This window comes from Hylobates moloch, unplaced genomic scaffold (assembly GCF_009828535.3).
Source record: "Hylobates moloch isolate HMO894 unplaced genomic scaffold, HMol_V3 SCAFFOLD_23, whole genome shotgun sequence".
Classification (NCBI taxonomy): domain Eukaryota; kingdom Metazoa; phylum Chordata; class Mammalia; order Primates; family Hylobatidae; genus Hylobates; species Hylobates moloch.
In genome coordinates this window covers 40,186,134-40,202,290 of record NW_026652298.1, presented here as the reverse complement: position 1 = coordinate 40,202,290, position 16,157 = coordinate 40,186,134, and the positions used below count along the sequence as shown (strand labels likewise).

Sequence of the window (16,157 nt, the reverse complement as noted above, 5' to 3'; positions counted from 1 at the left end):
GGGGGCTGGAGGTTGCAGTGAGCCAAGATCAGGCCACACTCCAGCCTGAGTGATAGAGTGAGACTCTGTCTCAAAAAAAAAAAAAAAAAAAAAATTTACTGGTGTTTGGGCATTTCATCCACAGGATCCACTGAATTAGACATTTTCAAATATTTATTTTGCACCCCTCCCTCAAAAAAGATCATGTCCTAGATAAAGGATTAAACAAAACCAGTCACCCTCACCCAGCATCACTGCCCATTGGGATACACCCCGAGCTCCCTTCTTGGTGCAGAGTCCGGCGCCTTGATGACGTGGGCCCCGGATCTGCTGCCTTTCCTGGCTCATTCTCTGCACTGCCACTCGGAATGACTCGCTGCTCCCTATACACAGTCTGTCTCCAGGGTCCTGTAATGTCCTTCCTGTCCCAACTAATGAGTCATTCAAGACCAGCTTCCCATGTCACCTGCCCCCGTCACCCTCCCGGGCCATCTCCCTGTCTTGCTTGCTGTCTCACACACATAATTAATTCGCGTCTTCTCCTGAATCTTGCCATATTTATTTAGCATCAGTCACAGCAATTACAGTGCATGCAAGTGTTCGGGGACTGTGAACTCCTTGGATTAAGAATGTTATCATCGGCCAGGCGTGGTGGCTCATGCCTGTAATCCCAGCATGCACTTTGGGAGGCTGAGGCGGGTGGATCACAAGGTCAAGAGTTTGAGACCAGCCTGGCCAGCATGGTGAAACCCTGTCTCTACTAAAAATACAAAAAACTGGCAAGGCATGGTGGCGCACACCTGTAATCCCAGCTACTCAGGAGGCTGAAGCAGGAGAATCGCTTGAACCCAGGAGGCGGAGGTTGCAGTGAGCTGAGATCACACCACTGCACTCCAGCCTGGGCAACAGAGTGAGACTCTGTCTCAAAAAAAAAAAAGGAATGTTATTTTCATTTCCAAATCCTCAGTACCTTGTACAAGTGCCCGTCAGACAGCAAAAACTTGGCAATTGTTGAATGAACAAATGCTTTTTGGTCTTGTATACCCTAAAAGACCATGAATTCTACCGGCCTCCACTAATTGACTGTCCTACATGCCTCAGTGCGCATACACGTGGACCTTTGATGCTGGCTGGCTGTTGCAGACTCCTGGTGTCAATATTGGGATGTTGGGTCCTCCCCCGAAGGAAAAGCACCAAATGTGACCAGCACCACCCACAAGGCTGTCGCTGTGCTGCACACTTGTGGCAAAGCGAGCAGAGCCATGGTTGGTGGCTGTCTTTGTGCATCTTGGGGTGGTCCACCTGTGTCTTTATCAAGGCCCCCTTCTTTCCATGAGTGGATTTCTCTATGCCTTTGTGGACAGGCTTTCATGGAGGGAGGTGCACCCAAGCTCAGAATACAATACGAACACATGGCGTAATGGGTCTTATGCCCCTCACTCTGGCCTGTCCCTTCTGTTCATGGGTCTCAAGACCTGCCACCCCCAGGGACCTCTGCTCCATATATGCAGGTATGAAAACTTCTTTTGGAAGGGCACATAAGGGCCAGGCAGCATGGCTCATTCCTATAGTCCCAGTACTTTGGGAGGCCAAGATGGGAAGATTGTTTCAGGCCAGGAGTTCCAGACCAGCTTGGGCAACATAGCAAGACTCCATCTCTGCAAAAAATATAATAAGTAGCCAGTTATGGTGGCATGTGCCTGTGGTCCCAGCTGCTCAGGGGGCTGAGGCAAGATGATCACTTGAGCCCAGGAGCACCAGGCTGCAATGAGCCCTGCTCACGCAACGGCACTCCAACCTGGGTGACAAAGCAAGCCTGTGTCTTAAAAAAAAAAAGGGCACGTAGGAATTGGATGGCAAATTCAAGCCTATGGTGCACACAAAAATACCTGCAAACCACAAATAAAGAAATGGAGGAGGCAGTCGGTGCAGGTCTTCGGACGCAAGAAGACGGCCACAGCTGTGGCGCACTGCTAACGTAGCAATGGTCTCATCAAGGTGAACGGGCAGCCCCTGGAGATGATTGAGCCGCCCACACTACAGTACAAGCTGCTGGAGCCAGTTCTACTTCCTGGCACGGAGGGATTTGCTGGTGTGGACATCCGTGTCCGTGTGAAGGGTGGTGGTCATGTGGCCCAGATTTATGCTATCCATCAGTCCATCTCCAAAGCCCTGGCGGCCTATTACCAGAAACATGTGGATGACGCTTCGAAGAAGGAGAGCAAAGACATCCTCATCCAGTGTGACCCGACCCTGCTGGTAGCTGATCCCTGTCGCTGCGAGTCCAAAAAGTTTGGAGGCCCTGGTGCCTGTGCTTGCTGCCAGAAATCCTACCGATAAGCCCGTCATGACTATCAAAATTCACCTGTATAATAAAGTTTTTGAGGGATTTTAAAGTTTCAAAAAGAAAAAAAGAAAGAAATGGAGGAGTTTGGAATTTCTCCAATTTGCTGCTGAGCAGTGGCCCCCTGAAGAGCCACAGTGCTTGTTAACTGGCACAGCCGATGGCTCTTGAGCTGACGACAGTTACTGGAAAGACCATTTGTAGAAGAATTTGTGCCGTCAAGAGAGTTCTCAGAAATGAGCAGCCAGCAGTATGCTCTCACTCTGCACCGAGTCAGTTGCTCACCTAAAAAGCAAACAATGAGATACTCAATGATGTGTGTGATGTTTAATATTTTAACAGTAAGCAAACCTTTTATAGAGAGGGGAAAAGGTTTGCCTTCCCCTTCCTGACTGTGTCCCGGGACTAGTGAAGAGAGCCTCTTCAAAGGAAAGTTCTTGAAGCTCTGCTCTTGTCCTCTTGCTGGGCAGAGGCGGCAGCTTTAGGAGTGGCTGGAGTCCTGAGTGTTTAACTTAGAGTAGCTGATGGGGGCCCAGCCGGGGCCGGTCCTGGGCCTCAGTCATCAGCGCTTCAGGAGACTCTGCCGCCTCGGCGTCAAGTGGAGAAGGAACATTAACTTCTTTCTCTTGTGTACATTTGCTTTTGTAACAAAAAACTTTCCAGATTTTGTAATTCTAGGATCTCTTCCTTTAAATTCCTTTTGCTGAAACAGAACAGATGCAAGCATAGCGTTCAGTGAGACTTTAGGTAAAGCCTCGCACGTATCAGGCAACAAGCTGGGTGCTGTGGGGGCACAGAGATAAAACCTCGTCAGGACACGGTGGCTCATGCCTGTAATCCCCGCACTTTGGGAGGCTGAGGCGGGTGGATCACTTGAGGTCAGGAGTTTGAGACCAGCCTAGCCAACATGGCGAAACCCTGTCTATTAAAAATACAAAAATTAGCCGGGCATGGTGGCATGTGCCTGTAGCTACTTGGGAGGCTGAGACGGGAGGATCACTTGAACCTGGGAGGTGGAGGTTGTAGTGAGCCGAGATCGTGCCCAGCCTGGGCGACACAGCAAGACCCTGTCTCAGAAAAAAAAAAAAAAAAGAAAGAAAGAAAAGAAAACTTCTATTAAGGTGGTGGGACTTTGGGGTCTTTTTTACTTTTCAATTTCTGATGTTATGTTCTAGGAGTGATATGCAAAACTCGTATGAAGTTGGAAGTTGTTCTGTGTTTTTAGGACCCACAGGATGTGGTAGTGTAGTAGTTAGAAGACAGACTTGGAAGTTAAAACAAGCCAAGGTTCAAATCCTGACTTTGCAGTTTCTTGCTGTGTGATTTTGGGCCAGGCATTTCCTCCTCGTTTCTTTGTCTGCAAAAGGGTGATGTTCGAGGTCAGGAGATCGAGACCATCCTGGCTGGCACGGTGGAAACCCTGTCTCTACTGAAAAATACAAAAAAAAATTAGCCGCGCACTGTGGCTAGTGCCTGTAGTCCCAACTACTCGGGAGGCTGAGGCAGGAGAATGGCGGGAACCCAGGAGGCGGAGTTTGCAGTGAGCAGAGATCGCACCACTGTACTCCAGCCTGGGAGACAGAGCGAGACTCTGTCTAAAAAAAAAAAAAAAAAAAGGGTGATGTTGCCAGAAGCCATGAGAGGATGAGGAGGCTGTAGAAGCAGAGTGCTTACAAGCAGGAAAGCAGAGTTTCCAGCCAGGCACGGTGGCTCATGCCTGTCATCCCAACACTGTGAGAGGCCAAGGTCGGCGGATCACTTGAGGTCAGGAGTTTGAGACCAACCTGGCCAACTTGGTGAAACCCCATCTCTACTAAAAATACAAAAATTAGCTGGATGCGGTGGTGCGTGCTTGTAATCCCAGCTACTTGGGAGGCTGAGAATTGCTTGAACCTGGGAGGTGGAGGTTGCAGTGAGCTGAGATGGCACCACTGTGCTCCAGCTTGGGCGACAAGAGTGAAACTGTCTCAAAAAAAAAAAAAAGTAGAGCTTATATTCTTTTTTTTTTTTTGAGACAGGGTCATTTTGAAGTTGATGACTCTGAGTTAGCACCATCTCGGCTCACTGCAACCTCCACCTCCTGGGTTCAAGTGATCCTTCCACCTCAGCCTCCCGAGTAGCTGGGACAGGTGCACATCACCACACCTGGCTAATTTTTGTATTTTTAGTAGAGATGGGGTTTTGCCATGTTAGCTGGGTTGGTCTCAAACTCCTGACCTCGGGTGATCTGCCCAGCTCAGTCTTCCAAAGTGCTGGAATTGTTTAGGCGTGAGCCACCATGCCCGGCCAGGTGTTTATCTTCTGAATCCAAAATTTTTCATCAGATCTGCTCAGTTTTAAGTAACGTCCTCAAAATCTATTTTGCTCTTCTATTTTCTAACTTGGTAAGAAGTGTTTTATAATTATTTTCCAAATTACACTCAAACACCCTCCATCTGTCCAAAGGTGCCGGAGAGTCATGCCCGTGAGCCCTGGGCCCCTCCTGATGTCCTGTGAGGCCACGGTGTTCCCAAACCTCAGGGTTGCCCTGCCCCACTCCAGAGGCTCTCAGGCCCCACCCCGGAGCCCTCTGTGTGGAGCTGCCTCCTCCTGGCCAGTTCCCCTGTAGTCCTGAAGGGAGACCTGCTGTGCGGAACCTCTTCTGGGACCCAGGTCAGTTCCCTGGTACTGCCCTGCAGCCTGTGTGGGAAGGTGGGTGGTCTGTCTTTCTTGACCTTCTCTCCCAGCCCTGGGACTCCCAGTCCTTTCTTGGCCAGGCTTCCAGTAAGGGAAGTTGTCTGTTCCTCTAACCAGAAGGCTTCTTTGAACTGTGACTGTTTTATATTCCTCACTTGGTAGAGGCAGAACGTTCATCTCAGCCAACCCCACGTCCATCTGGAGTGTACGTCCCCGGGATGATGGCCCCAAACGGAGGCACTGGCCTCCTCTTTTTGCCTAAACCACTTCTAGAAACCTTTTATAAACCACAGGCCTTAATGTGTATCTTTAAGTCACTCCTGTTTTTTTCATCATCAGCAACTGACTTTGAGACAGGTCTTCTACCTTATTAATTTTAAAAGAATTGGGATAATTTATTAAGTTGCCACTTAATAGCACTTCATACTATTTTGGCTTTAATTTCTTCACTTTTTAACAATATGATTCATTAAAAGTCATTTTAAATTAATTCTTAATTGTTTGCAGTTGTGTTTCATGTAAATATTTATTGACAACCCTTTAAAGCATAAATTTTGAATATTATTAGATATCAACAGCCACATCCTTAAAAAAAAAAAAAGCAAGAGTTTTAATTTAAAAAGAGCCTTAATATAAATGATTTTCAATGGACTGAAACCAAACCAAAAGTAAAATGGGTCATTTAAAAAAAAACAAAACCCTTCCCCGCACGCTGGAGTCTCCCGGGTCATTGTCGGGGAGCACTAGCTCACGGTGATCTAGGAATGACTCACTAATTGTTTGCCTTTCTCTCCCGTGCATCTTCACCTGGTTGATGGATGATGTTGGGTGTGGATCAGCCATGAGTGTGGAGCTGAGCAACTGAACTTGAAACTCTTCCACTGTGAGTGAAGGAGGCTTTTCCGCACATGAAGGACGCTGAGTGGGAAGGACTCCTGTCTGCCTGCAGTTGTAGCGAGTGGACCAGCACCAGGGTCTCTCTAGACTGCCCCTCCTCCATTGCCTTCCCTGCCTCTCCAGGACAGAGTAGCCCCGTCTGCACACCTCACCCTCTTTACACTCAGTTTTCAGAGCACGTTTCTCCTATTTCCTGGGTGTTGCAGCGCCTACCTGAACTTATTCAGACTACCTACTTCTCTAGCAGGTTAGCATCTCATGAACTCTTAAGTTCACGAGATGAACTTAACTCTGGGTTCAGTGTCTGTGTTCCTTTTTTTAAATTTAATTTTATTTTATTTGTATAGAGATAGGGTCTTGCTGTGTTGCCCAGGCTGGTCTCGAACTCCTGGGCTTAAGGGATCCTCCTGCCTCGGCCTCCCTAAGTGCTGGATTACAAGCATGAGCCACCACACCCAGCCTCTGTTTCTGATATTTGAAATTTAGTAAGACAGATTTTACCTAAATTGAGGGAATACCTTTACAGATCTAAGCTCTCATTTCTGCTATCACCTGTATTTGATCATCTTTTGGCAGATTTTTTCCCCCATTATATGTGCCAGATTTAAATATCATGATCCTATATAATATAGGATAGATTATTTTTTGGATGAATTTTCGTTGGACAGGTGGTAAAGATGAAAATGGCAACTGGGCACAGTGGCTCATGCCTATAATCCCAGCACTTTGGGAGGCTGAGGCGGGCGGATCATTTGAGGTCAGGAGTTCAGACCAGCCTGACCAACATGGTGAAACCCCATCTCTACTAAAAATATAAAAATGAGTCAGGCGTGGTGGCAGGCACCTGTAATCCCAGTTACTCGGGAGGCTGGGGCAGGACAATCGCTTGAAACCAGGAGGCGGAGGTTCCAGTGAGCCCAGATCGCACCACTGCACTCCAGCCTGGGTGACAGAGCAAGACTCTGTCTCAAAAAAAAAAACAGAAAAAAGAGAAAAAGAAAAAAGAAGAAGAAAATGGCTAGTCTTTTGCTGCGAGGCTCTGACGCCAGTACATATAATAACAACATGAAAAAACGGTCTTTAGGGCCAAGGAGAGGGTGTGGCTGACGGCCCCACCAGCATGTCTGCCTACCCGGGCCTGCTCCGGGGCAGCAAGGTCAATGGGGGCCCAAATTCCAAGCCCCTCCTTTCCCCTCCTTTCACCCAGGACACTATGTTAAGTTTTCTTTTATGGGTTCAGTGTTGGTTAAGAATAAAGCTGGTCAGTCAGTAAGTGGAATTCTATAAGCCTGAATATTTTGCTAATAAGTAGCAAATCCATATTAATCACCAAGAACATCCTAATAGCATTTATCAAATGGTAAATAGCACTACAAGGATGAAGCTGGAGGATTGCTTGAGGCCAAGAGTTCGAGACCAGCCTGGGAAATAGAGCAAGACTTAGTCTCTACTAAAAATTAAAAACATTAGCCGGGTATGGTGCCATGCACCTGTAGTTCCAGCTACTCGGGAGGCTGAGGTGGGAGGATCACGAGCCCGGGAGTTTGAGGCTGCAGTGAGCTGTGATCGCACCACGGCACTCCAGCCTGGGCAACAGAGCAGGACCCTGTCTCAAAAGAAACAAACAAAAATTTTTAAAACCACTACAGAAGTCAGAGTGCACATAAAAAGCATGTCATTGATCTTACATTCACCAAGGAACAAGTCGGGCTCCAAAAAGACTATGCTGTTTGGTTTTTTTTGGTGTTTGTTTGTTTGTGACAGAGTCTTACTCTGTTGCCCCCAGGCTGGAGTGCAGTGGTACGATCTTGGCTCACTGCAACCTCCGCCTCCCGGGTTCAAGCGATTCTCCTGCCTCAGCCTCTCCAGTAGCTGGGATTACAGGCGCCTGCCACCACGCCCGGCTAATTTTTGTATTTTCAATAGAGACGGGGTTTCACCATGTTGGCCAGGCTGGTCTCGAACTCCTGATTTCAAGTGATCCACCTGCCTTGGCCTCCCAAAGTGTTGGGATTACAGGCATGAGCCACTGCACCTGGCCAAAAAGACTATGCTCTTTGGATGTGCAGGGTAGAGGATTGAGGGTGGGCATGGCACAGGCCTTGTACCCTTCCCTCCAGGGGTGTTTGGAGTTAAAGTGGCACAAAAGAAGGTGAGAGACGTGGAGGAAAAAGGGTCCGTGGCTTTTCCCCAAATCCCCACTCTGCGTGTTTCTATTGCGCACCCACGCTCTCTGTCTTTGGTCTGTAACTAGCACTGGGCGTCCGTTCCAGCAAGACGATGGCTGTGCTCAGGCAGCTGGCACTTCTCCTCTGGAAGAACTACACCCTGCAGGTACGTCCAGACCCTGGAGGGAGGTCAGCCGCGTGCCCAGCCCAGAGGCTCCTGGGGACGCCCTTGAGGGAGGGGCTGTCTGCATGCCCCTGCTTCTACCTTGCAGCCCATCAGCGTGCCCTATTGTGTATCTCTTCCAGAAGCGGAAAGTCCTGGTGACAATCCTGGAACTCTTCCTGCCATTGCTGTTTTCTGGGATCCTGATCTGGCTTCGCTTGAAGATTCAGTCGGAAAATGTGCCCAACGCCACCATCTACCCGGGCCAGTCCATCCAGGAGCTGCCTCTGTTCTTCACCTTCCCTCCGCCAGGAGACACCTGGGAGCTCGCCTACATCCCTTCTCACAGTGACGCTGCCAAGACCGTCACCGAGACAGTGCACAGGGCACTTGTGATCAACATGCGCGGTGAGACATGCTGGGGCTCTCGGTGCTGGACCTAGTGGTGCCTCCGCAGGGCTGGGCAGGCAGGGGTCGAGCCCAGGATGTGCGAAGCAGCTGGGTGAGGAGCTCACCCTGTCCAGACTTGGCCTCCGCTTCCTCCCGCGTCACTACTTCAATCTGTAAAAGGCACTGCTTTTCCTTAAACCTCTGCGTGCCTGCGAGTAAATAGCAGCCTCTCCTTTGGGTCCAGTAGCACCATCGCAGTCCCCACCAAAGGGACCCTGGTGACATTTTAACCCATGGGGCAGAACAGGTTAGAAAATGCACCTGCCTGCAGTTGCCCCAGCTTCTTTCTGTTCCCTCATTTTATGAAAGACATCACTGGTCTCCAGGCCTCTATGAACACAGTCCAATAAGATAGATAAGGAAAGTAGCAGATATTTGGGACTTAAATACGACCTGGCAGAAAAAGGGAAAAAAGAAAGTGAAGTTTTTGCTTGCCTGATGGCACTAAGACTAGGAAGCCATCAAGCCCAACTAGCATCAAGTCTCCTGTCGGTGGCTGAGCCACCCAGGGAATCCCCCAGCTTCTCTGTGGCCATGCCTCATTATACAATGGGACAAGGGCTGACCGCCCACCTTTGCAGAGCCGTGAGGGCCCCGGGGAGCAGCAGGTGCAGCAGCCTTAGCAGTACCGGGCCCTGGAACTGCATCTGATGGTCAGTAGGGTAGACAGGACTTTACAGGGATGCCTGGGTGGACTTGAGCCAAGGAAAGCCCTTTTGTGACAAGGGCAGGGCACGGTTGGACCGTGTGGTGCCAAGAATCTTTTCTGGGTCGTGGTTTCAGGTGGGCAGCTCTGAAAACAGTGATGAGAAAGCCTGAGAAGGGAACTCCCACTGTGCGTGCTGCTCGCTCCTAAACCCTTGCTGTCGGGATGAGAGCTGTCGTCCATTTTCGTCTCCGCATTTCGGCATTTACCTCCCAGGCTTTAATTCCTTGTAGCAAACACTCAGAGGAAGTGCCTTGGTCCCTCACACAATGACGACAGTAAAACCCTTTCTGAATTGTTAAAGAGTATCTGGATGATAGAAAAAGCCTTTCAAACACTCTGAGTTAGTGTCCACTCCATTTCTAAAAACACACCATTTTGGTGTTGAGACAGAGAAGCCACCCTGGGCTGCAGAGCCCAGTGCAGGGTGGGTGGTGGGTTTGCTCCCCTGGGCCTTGCTGCAGGCGCTGCCCGGAGCCTCCAGCTCTGCTCCAAAAAACCCGCGCCGAGAGAAATCACTGCCTGGGCTCTGACCCTGCCATTGTGCCCTCCTTGATGGCAGCCTGTCTCTCTGCCAAAGATGAAAGCTGCCTTGAGTCTCAGGAAGGGTTTACAAAGCCCTGGAGGATTTGCCGTCTTTCATGTGCCAGTGACCTGAACCACCCAGATTTTTCAAGCAGGAGGGCAGATTGGGCAACCACAGCTCCCGTGCTCTCTCTCTGCAGTGCGCGGCTTTCCCTCCGAGAAGGACTTTGAGGACTACATTAGGTATGACAACCGCTCGTCCAGCGTGCTGGCCGCCGTGGTCTTTGAGCACCCCTTCAACCACAGCAAGGAACCCCTGCCGCTGGCGGTAAGACATGCGGCCGGGCCGAGCAGTCACAGCCCATCAGCAAGGCCTCCGCTTCCTCCCGCGTCACTAGTTCAACCTGTAAAAGGCAGCGCTTTCCCTTAAACCTCTGCGTGCCTGCGAGTAAACAGCAGTCTCTCCTGTGGGTCTGATAGCATCATCACAGTCCCCGCCAAGGGGACCTTGGCGACATTTTAACCCACGGGGCAGAACAGGTTAGAAAATGCACCTGCCTGTGGCCACCCCAAGCTCCTTTCTGTTCCCTCATTTTATGAAAGATATTACTGGTCTCCAGGACAGAGTCTAATAAGATAGATAAGGAAAGTAGCAGATATTTAGGACTTAAATATGATCTGGTAGAAAAAAGGAAAGAAAGAAAGTGAGGTTTTTGCATGCCTGATGGCTTTAAAATTAGGAAGCCATCAAGTCCATCTAGCATTGTGGTTGGCGGCCCTCCAGGGATCCTGAACACTTGGTGGCACTTCACATTAGAATTAGGAATGGCCAAGAGCCACCCCCCAAAAGGGGCCCCTGTGTGGCTCCCTGCTCCTGCTGGGACAGGGACCACTCAGTGTGACATTCCTGGGCCTGTTGGAGATTCTCAGAGGCGGGGGAGTCGTGAGTTCTCGGCTGTGACAGCCCCCTAAGCGCTCTCCCACACCACAGTGTTGCTTGTCTCTCTGTCTGGATCTCTCGGAACAGCTGGTTTTCTCTTTTTTTCCACAGGTGAAATATCACCTACGGTTCAGTTACACACGGAGAAATTACATGTGGACCCAAACAGCCTCCTTTTTCCTGAAGGAGACAGAAGGCTGGCACACTACTTCCCTTTTCCCGCTTTTCCCAAACCCAGGACCAAGGGAACCTACATCCCCTGATGGTGGAGAACCTGGTGAGAAGCTCGGTTAGGGTTCGTGTCACCAGCCCGGGCTGTTGACTAGTGACAGTTATGTGGGGGCAGCCCCACCTTGCAAAAGTATTTCTTGAAGAAATACTTTTCAGGACATTTGGCTTGGTTCCAAGTCTTTGCTATTGTGAATAGTGCCGCAATAAACATACATGTGCATGTGTCTTTATAGCATCAGGATTTATAATCCTTTGGGTATATACCCAGTAATGGGATTGCTGAGTCAAATGGTATTTCTAGTTCTAGATCCCTGAGGAATCGCCACACTGACTTCCACAATGGTTGAACTAGTTTACAGTCCCACCAACAGTGTAAAAGTGTTCCTATTTCTCCACATCCTCTCCAGCACCTGTTGTTTCCTGACTTTTTAATGATGGCCATTCTAACTGGTGTGAGATGGTATCTCATTGTGGTTTTGATTTGCATTTCTCTGATGGCCAGTGATGATGAGCATTTCTTCATGTGTTTTTCGGCTGCATAAATGTCTTCTTTTGAGAAGTGTCTGTGCATATCCTTTGCCCACTTTTTGATGGGGTTGTTTTTTTCTTGTAAATTTGTTTGAGTTCATTGTAGATTCTGGATATTAGCCCTTTGTCAGATGAGTAGATTACAAAAATTTTCTCCCATTCTGTAGGTTGCCTGTTCACTCTGATGGTAGTTTCCTTTGCTGTGCAGAAGCTCTTTGGTTTACTTAGATCCCATTTGTCAATTTTGGCTTTTGTTGCCATTGCTTTTGGTGTTTTAGACATGAAGTCCTTGCCCATGCCTATGTCCTGAATGATATTGCCTAGGTTTTCTTCTAGGGTTTTTATGGTTTCAGGTCTAACATTTAAGTCTTTAATCCATTTTGAATTAATGTTTGTATAAGGTGTACGGAAGGGATCCGGTTTCAGCTTTCTACATATGGCTAGCCAGTTTTCCCAGCACCATTTGTTATGGACACAGGAAGGGGAACATCACACACCGGGGACTGTTGTGGGGTGGGGAGCAGGGGGAGGGATGGCATTAGGAGATATACCTAATGTTAAATGAGTTAATGGGTGCAGCACACCAACATGGCACATGGATACACATGTAACTAGCCTGCACGCTGTGCACATGTACCCTAAAACTTAAAGTATAATTAAAAAAAAAAAGAAATAGTTTTCAGGAACATTTACTCTTGTTTATAGGAAAAGTAAAACATCTAGTATAACTGGTTTCTGAAAGACTAAAATAATCCTTAAAGATATAGCAAAGCCCCTTTCCCTATATCCTGGAAGACGTGCTCTTGAATGAAACATTTGTATTTCAGCTTTTTTTTTTCTTCAGACAGAATCTCGCTCTGTCACCAGGCTGGAGTGCAATGGCACGACCTCGGCTCACTGCAACCTCTGTGACCCAGGTTCAAGCGATTCTCCTGCCTCAACCTCCCAAGTAGCTGGGATTACAGGCGCACACCACCACGCCCAGCTAATTTTTGTATTTTTAGTAGAGACAGGGTTTCACCACGTTGGCCAGGATGGTCTCGATCTCTTGACCTCATGATCCACCCGCCTCGGCCTCCCAAAGTTCTGGGATTACAGGCGTGAGCCACCACACCCAGCTGTACGTCAGCTTTTAAAAGCTCCCGTTTGAGTCCTTGGGGCTTGGTTTACATTTTCCTTTTCTTCCGGGCCTTCTCTGTGTACAGACTTACTGGCATTTTTAGCTCTGCCGTCCTTGTGCACCTGATCCATGGTTTGACGGAATCAGTGTGGCGTTCATAGAAGCCAGATCTTGGTTACTCTGATGCCCCATCAGTGTGTGTCTTCGTGTGGACGTGGGCAGGCGGTTGGAATGTGTGCCTCCTCTGAAGCATGGTCTTGTCTTAGAACTGAGCTAGGGACAGCCAAGAAGTGACTCAGACCCAGGACTAGGCTTAGCCGTCAGGCCAAGAAAGACCCCACTGTAGGTTCTGGGTGGAAGTCCAGGGTGTTCTGGAGAACGTCGTATTTCACGGGTCTGGCAGGAGACAGAACTCATGGAAGTTTGCCATGGAAGTCACAGCAACGTCCCATCCCTCCATGAGGCATGACTCTGAGACATAAGTGCCAGGCAGGCAGGAGGCAGCATGCATGCAGCCAGCGCTTAGCAATGTCCCTTACTGGTGCCAGGGCTGCCACCAGGCTAATGCTCTAGGGCAAGATTTTACATCTAGAAAAGGAACTAAGATGAACAAGGCCTGGTGTGGGGTATGTGAGGCCCCAGAGCGATGCGCTTGACAGGTCACCCAGCCTGGGGCTCAGGAGAAGCTATGTCCTGCTGTCACACCTGATGCTTGCTGCCTGCAGCAGGGGACTGCAGTAGGGGACACTGGCTGCTGAGACTGGGGGCCGGGCAGGAGCTCCTCAGCTCCCTCCTGTTTTTGGGGAACAATTCCCTAAGCTTGGAAGCAAGAGAAAACCAATCTCAAAGGAAAAGACTGACAGATTTCAGCATGTACAAATTGGAAATTTGCCAGACACGAAAAGGCCTAATGGTGATTTAAAAAAATAAAAAATTTAAAAAAGCACATAGCAGACTGGGGAAAACCTTTGTGGCAAATCACACAGAGCAAATATCTTTTGTTAGAAAAAAAAAGTTTTGTTACTAAGAATAGTCGGTTAGTCCCCAGCAAGACAGAGAACCTGAGGGGGAAGAAAAGTTGGCTGGAAAAACCAGCTCCTAGGAAAGCCCCAGGAGATAGAACGTGTATGAGACTGGCATGGCGCAGGGACTGGTCAATTCTAGCCTCAGTTTTGCCTCCAGATGTCCATGCCTTAGACCCACTAATATGCCTGATGAGAATTCAGCCCTCAGGCTGGGTGCAGTGGCTGACACCTGTCATCCCAGCATTGGGAGGCTGAGGCAGGCAGATCACCAGAGGTCAGGAGTTTGGGACCAGCCTGGCCAGCATAGTGAAACCCTGTCTCTACTAAAAATACACACACACAAAAAAAATTAGCTGGGCGTGGTGGTGTGCACCTGTAATCCCAGCTACTCGGGAGGCTGAGGCAGGAGAATTGCTTGAACCCAGGAGGCAGACGTTGCAGTGAGCTGAGATCGCACCACTGCACTCCAGCCTGAGTGAGAGAGCAAGACTGTCTCAAAAAAACCAAACCAAAACAAAACAAAAAAACAAAAAAAAGTGATCACGTGTGTGATTTTTTTGTGTGTTGTGTTAATTACAAAGTGGAAGTGACAATCACATCACTCTTTTCATTTGCTGTCAGTATGTGGTGCGTTTCCTTCCTTGTCCCGTGGGACCACTGAGCGGCCATGGGGGTCCTGAGCTGAAGTCACTCTGTTACCCCAAGCATCTCTTCCCCCATGGACCCCATGCACATGGCTCTCTGCCCTCGAGAGCAGCTCCTCGAGGTGGCTGGGCCATCCTCTGCTCCCGCACTCAGGGTACATCCGGGAAGGCTTCCTGGCCGTGCAGCATGCCGTGGACCGGGCCATCATGCAGTACCATGCCGATGCTGCCACACGCCAGCTGTTCCAGAGACTGACGGTGACCATCAAGAGGTTCCCGTACCCGCCGTTCATCGCAGACCCCTTCCTCGTGGCCATCCAATACCAGCTGCCCCTGCTGCTGCTGCTCAGCTTCACCTACACTGCGCTCACCATTGCCCGTGCTGTCGTGCAGGAGAAAGAAAGGAGGCTGAAGGTGACTGCCCGCTTTGGCTTCCCAACGCTCTAGAAACTGCACTGTCCTGGGGAGGCCATGTCCAAAGGTTTGGTGTTTTAGTTTTTTTTTTTTTTTTTGAGATAGAGTCTCGCTCTGTCGCCCAGGCTGGAGTGCAGTGGCGCAATCTCGGCTCACTACAAGCTCCGTCTCCCAGGTTCACGCCATTCTCCTGCCTCAGCCTCCTGAATAGCTGGGACTATAGGTGCCTGCCACCACACCCGGCTAATTTTTTGTATTTTTAGTAGAGACGTGGTTTCACCGTGTTAGCCAGGATGGTCTTGATCTCCTGACCTCATGATCCGCCTGCCTTGGCCCCCAAAGTGCTGGGATTACAGGCGTGAGCCACGCGCCCAGCCTAGTATTATTTTTTTCTTAGAGGCAGGGTCTCTCTCTGCCACCCAGGCTGGAGTGCAGGGGTGCAAACACTGCTCACTGCAGCCTGTTCCTCCCCTTGCTCAAGTGATCTCCCATCTCCACCCGGCAAGTAGCTGGGACTACAGGTGCACACCTCCACACCCAGTTAATTTTTTTTGTTGCAGAGATGGAGGTCTTTCTTTCTTTTTTTTGAGGCGGAGTCTCGTTCTATCGCCCAAGCTGGAGTGCAGTGGCGTGATCTCAGCTCACTGCAAGCTCCACCTCCCGGGTTCATGCCATTCACCTGCCTCAGCCTCCCGAGTAGCTGAGACTACAGGCGCCCACCACCACGCCTGGCTAATTTCTTTTTTGTATTTTTAGTAGAGACGGAGTTTCACCGTGTTAGCCAGGATGGTCTTGATCTCCTGACCTTGTGATCTGCCCGCCTCGGCCCCCAAAAGTGCTGGGACTACAGGCGTGAGCCACCGCGCCCGGCCAGAGGTCTTTCTATATTGCCAAGGCTGGTCTGAAACTCTTGGCCTCAAGAAATTCTCCCATCTCAGCCTCGCATCTCATTCTCCCATAGTGCTGGGATTACAGGCATGAGCCATCACACCTGGCCAGGGGCTTGTTTTGAGGCTGCCCAGTTGTTCATCTGCTTGGTGCCATAAATAACTTTCATAAAACTACGCAGCATTGAGGGAGTCAGCAGTGGGCTATAAAATGATTCTGAAAAAAAAAAAAAAACAACAAACCGTGTGCACATATACAGATACACAGATCAAACAAATAGGGCAAAACGTGAAACGGTTACTGAACCTAAGCGGTGGCAATGTGAGAGACCGTCGTGGTCCTCTTCCTGCTGTTCTGTAGGTCAGAAATTATGCATAAGAAAGGGCTAGCCCTGGGCACTGGCTCACGCCTGTAATCCCAGCACTTTGGGAGGTCGAGGTGGGTGGATCACTTGAGGTC

General features: G+C 49.5%; 1 protein-coding gene across 2 annotated transcripts in view; it reads left to right on the top strand.

The window, feature by feature from the left end:
* Positions 1–16,157, top strand: part of ABCA3 (ATP binding cassette subfamily A member 3) — a 62,048-nt gene that overhangs the window by 6,239 nt on the left and 39,652 nt on the right. The window contains exons 2-8 of one of the 2 annotated variants that reach the window (XM_032145092.2): positions 4,769–4,975; positions 5,839–6,143; positions 8,151–8,230; positions 8,371–8,635; positions 10,109–10,236; positions 10,960–11,125; positions 14,551–14,810. In XM_032145092.2, coding sequence (XP_032000983.1) covers positions 8,177–8,230; positions 8,371–8,635; positions 10,109–10,236; positions 10,960–11,125; positions 14,551–14,810 — 873 coding nt within the window. In that variant the 5' untranslated portion in view covers positions 4,769–4,975; positions 5,839–6,143; positions 8,151–8,176. The remainder of the gene's footprint in view (positions 1–4,768; positions 4,976–5,838; positions 6,144–8,150; positions 8,231–8,370; positions 8,636–10,108; positions 10,237–10,959; positions 11,126–14,550; positions 14,811–16,157) is intronic. The other variant, XM_032145094.2, reaches the window with a different exon arrangement.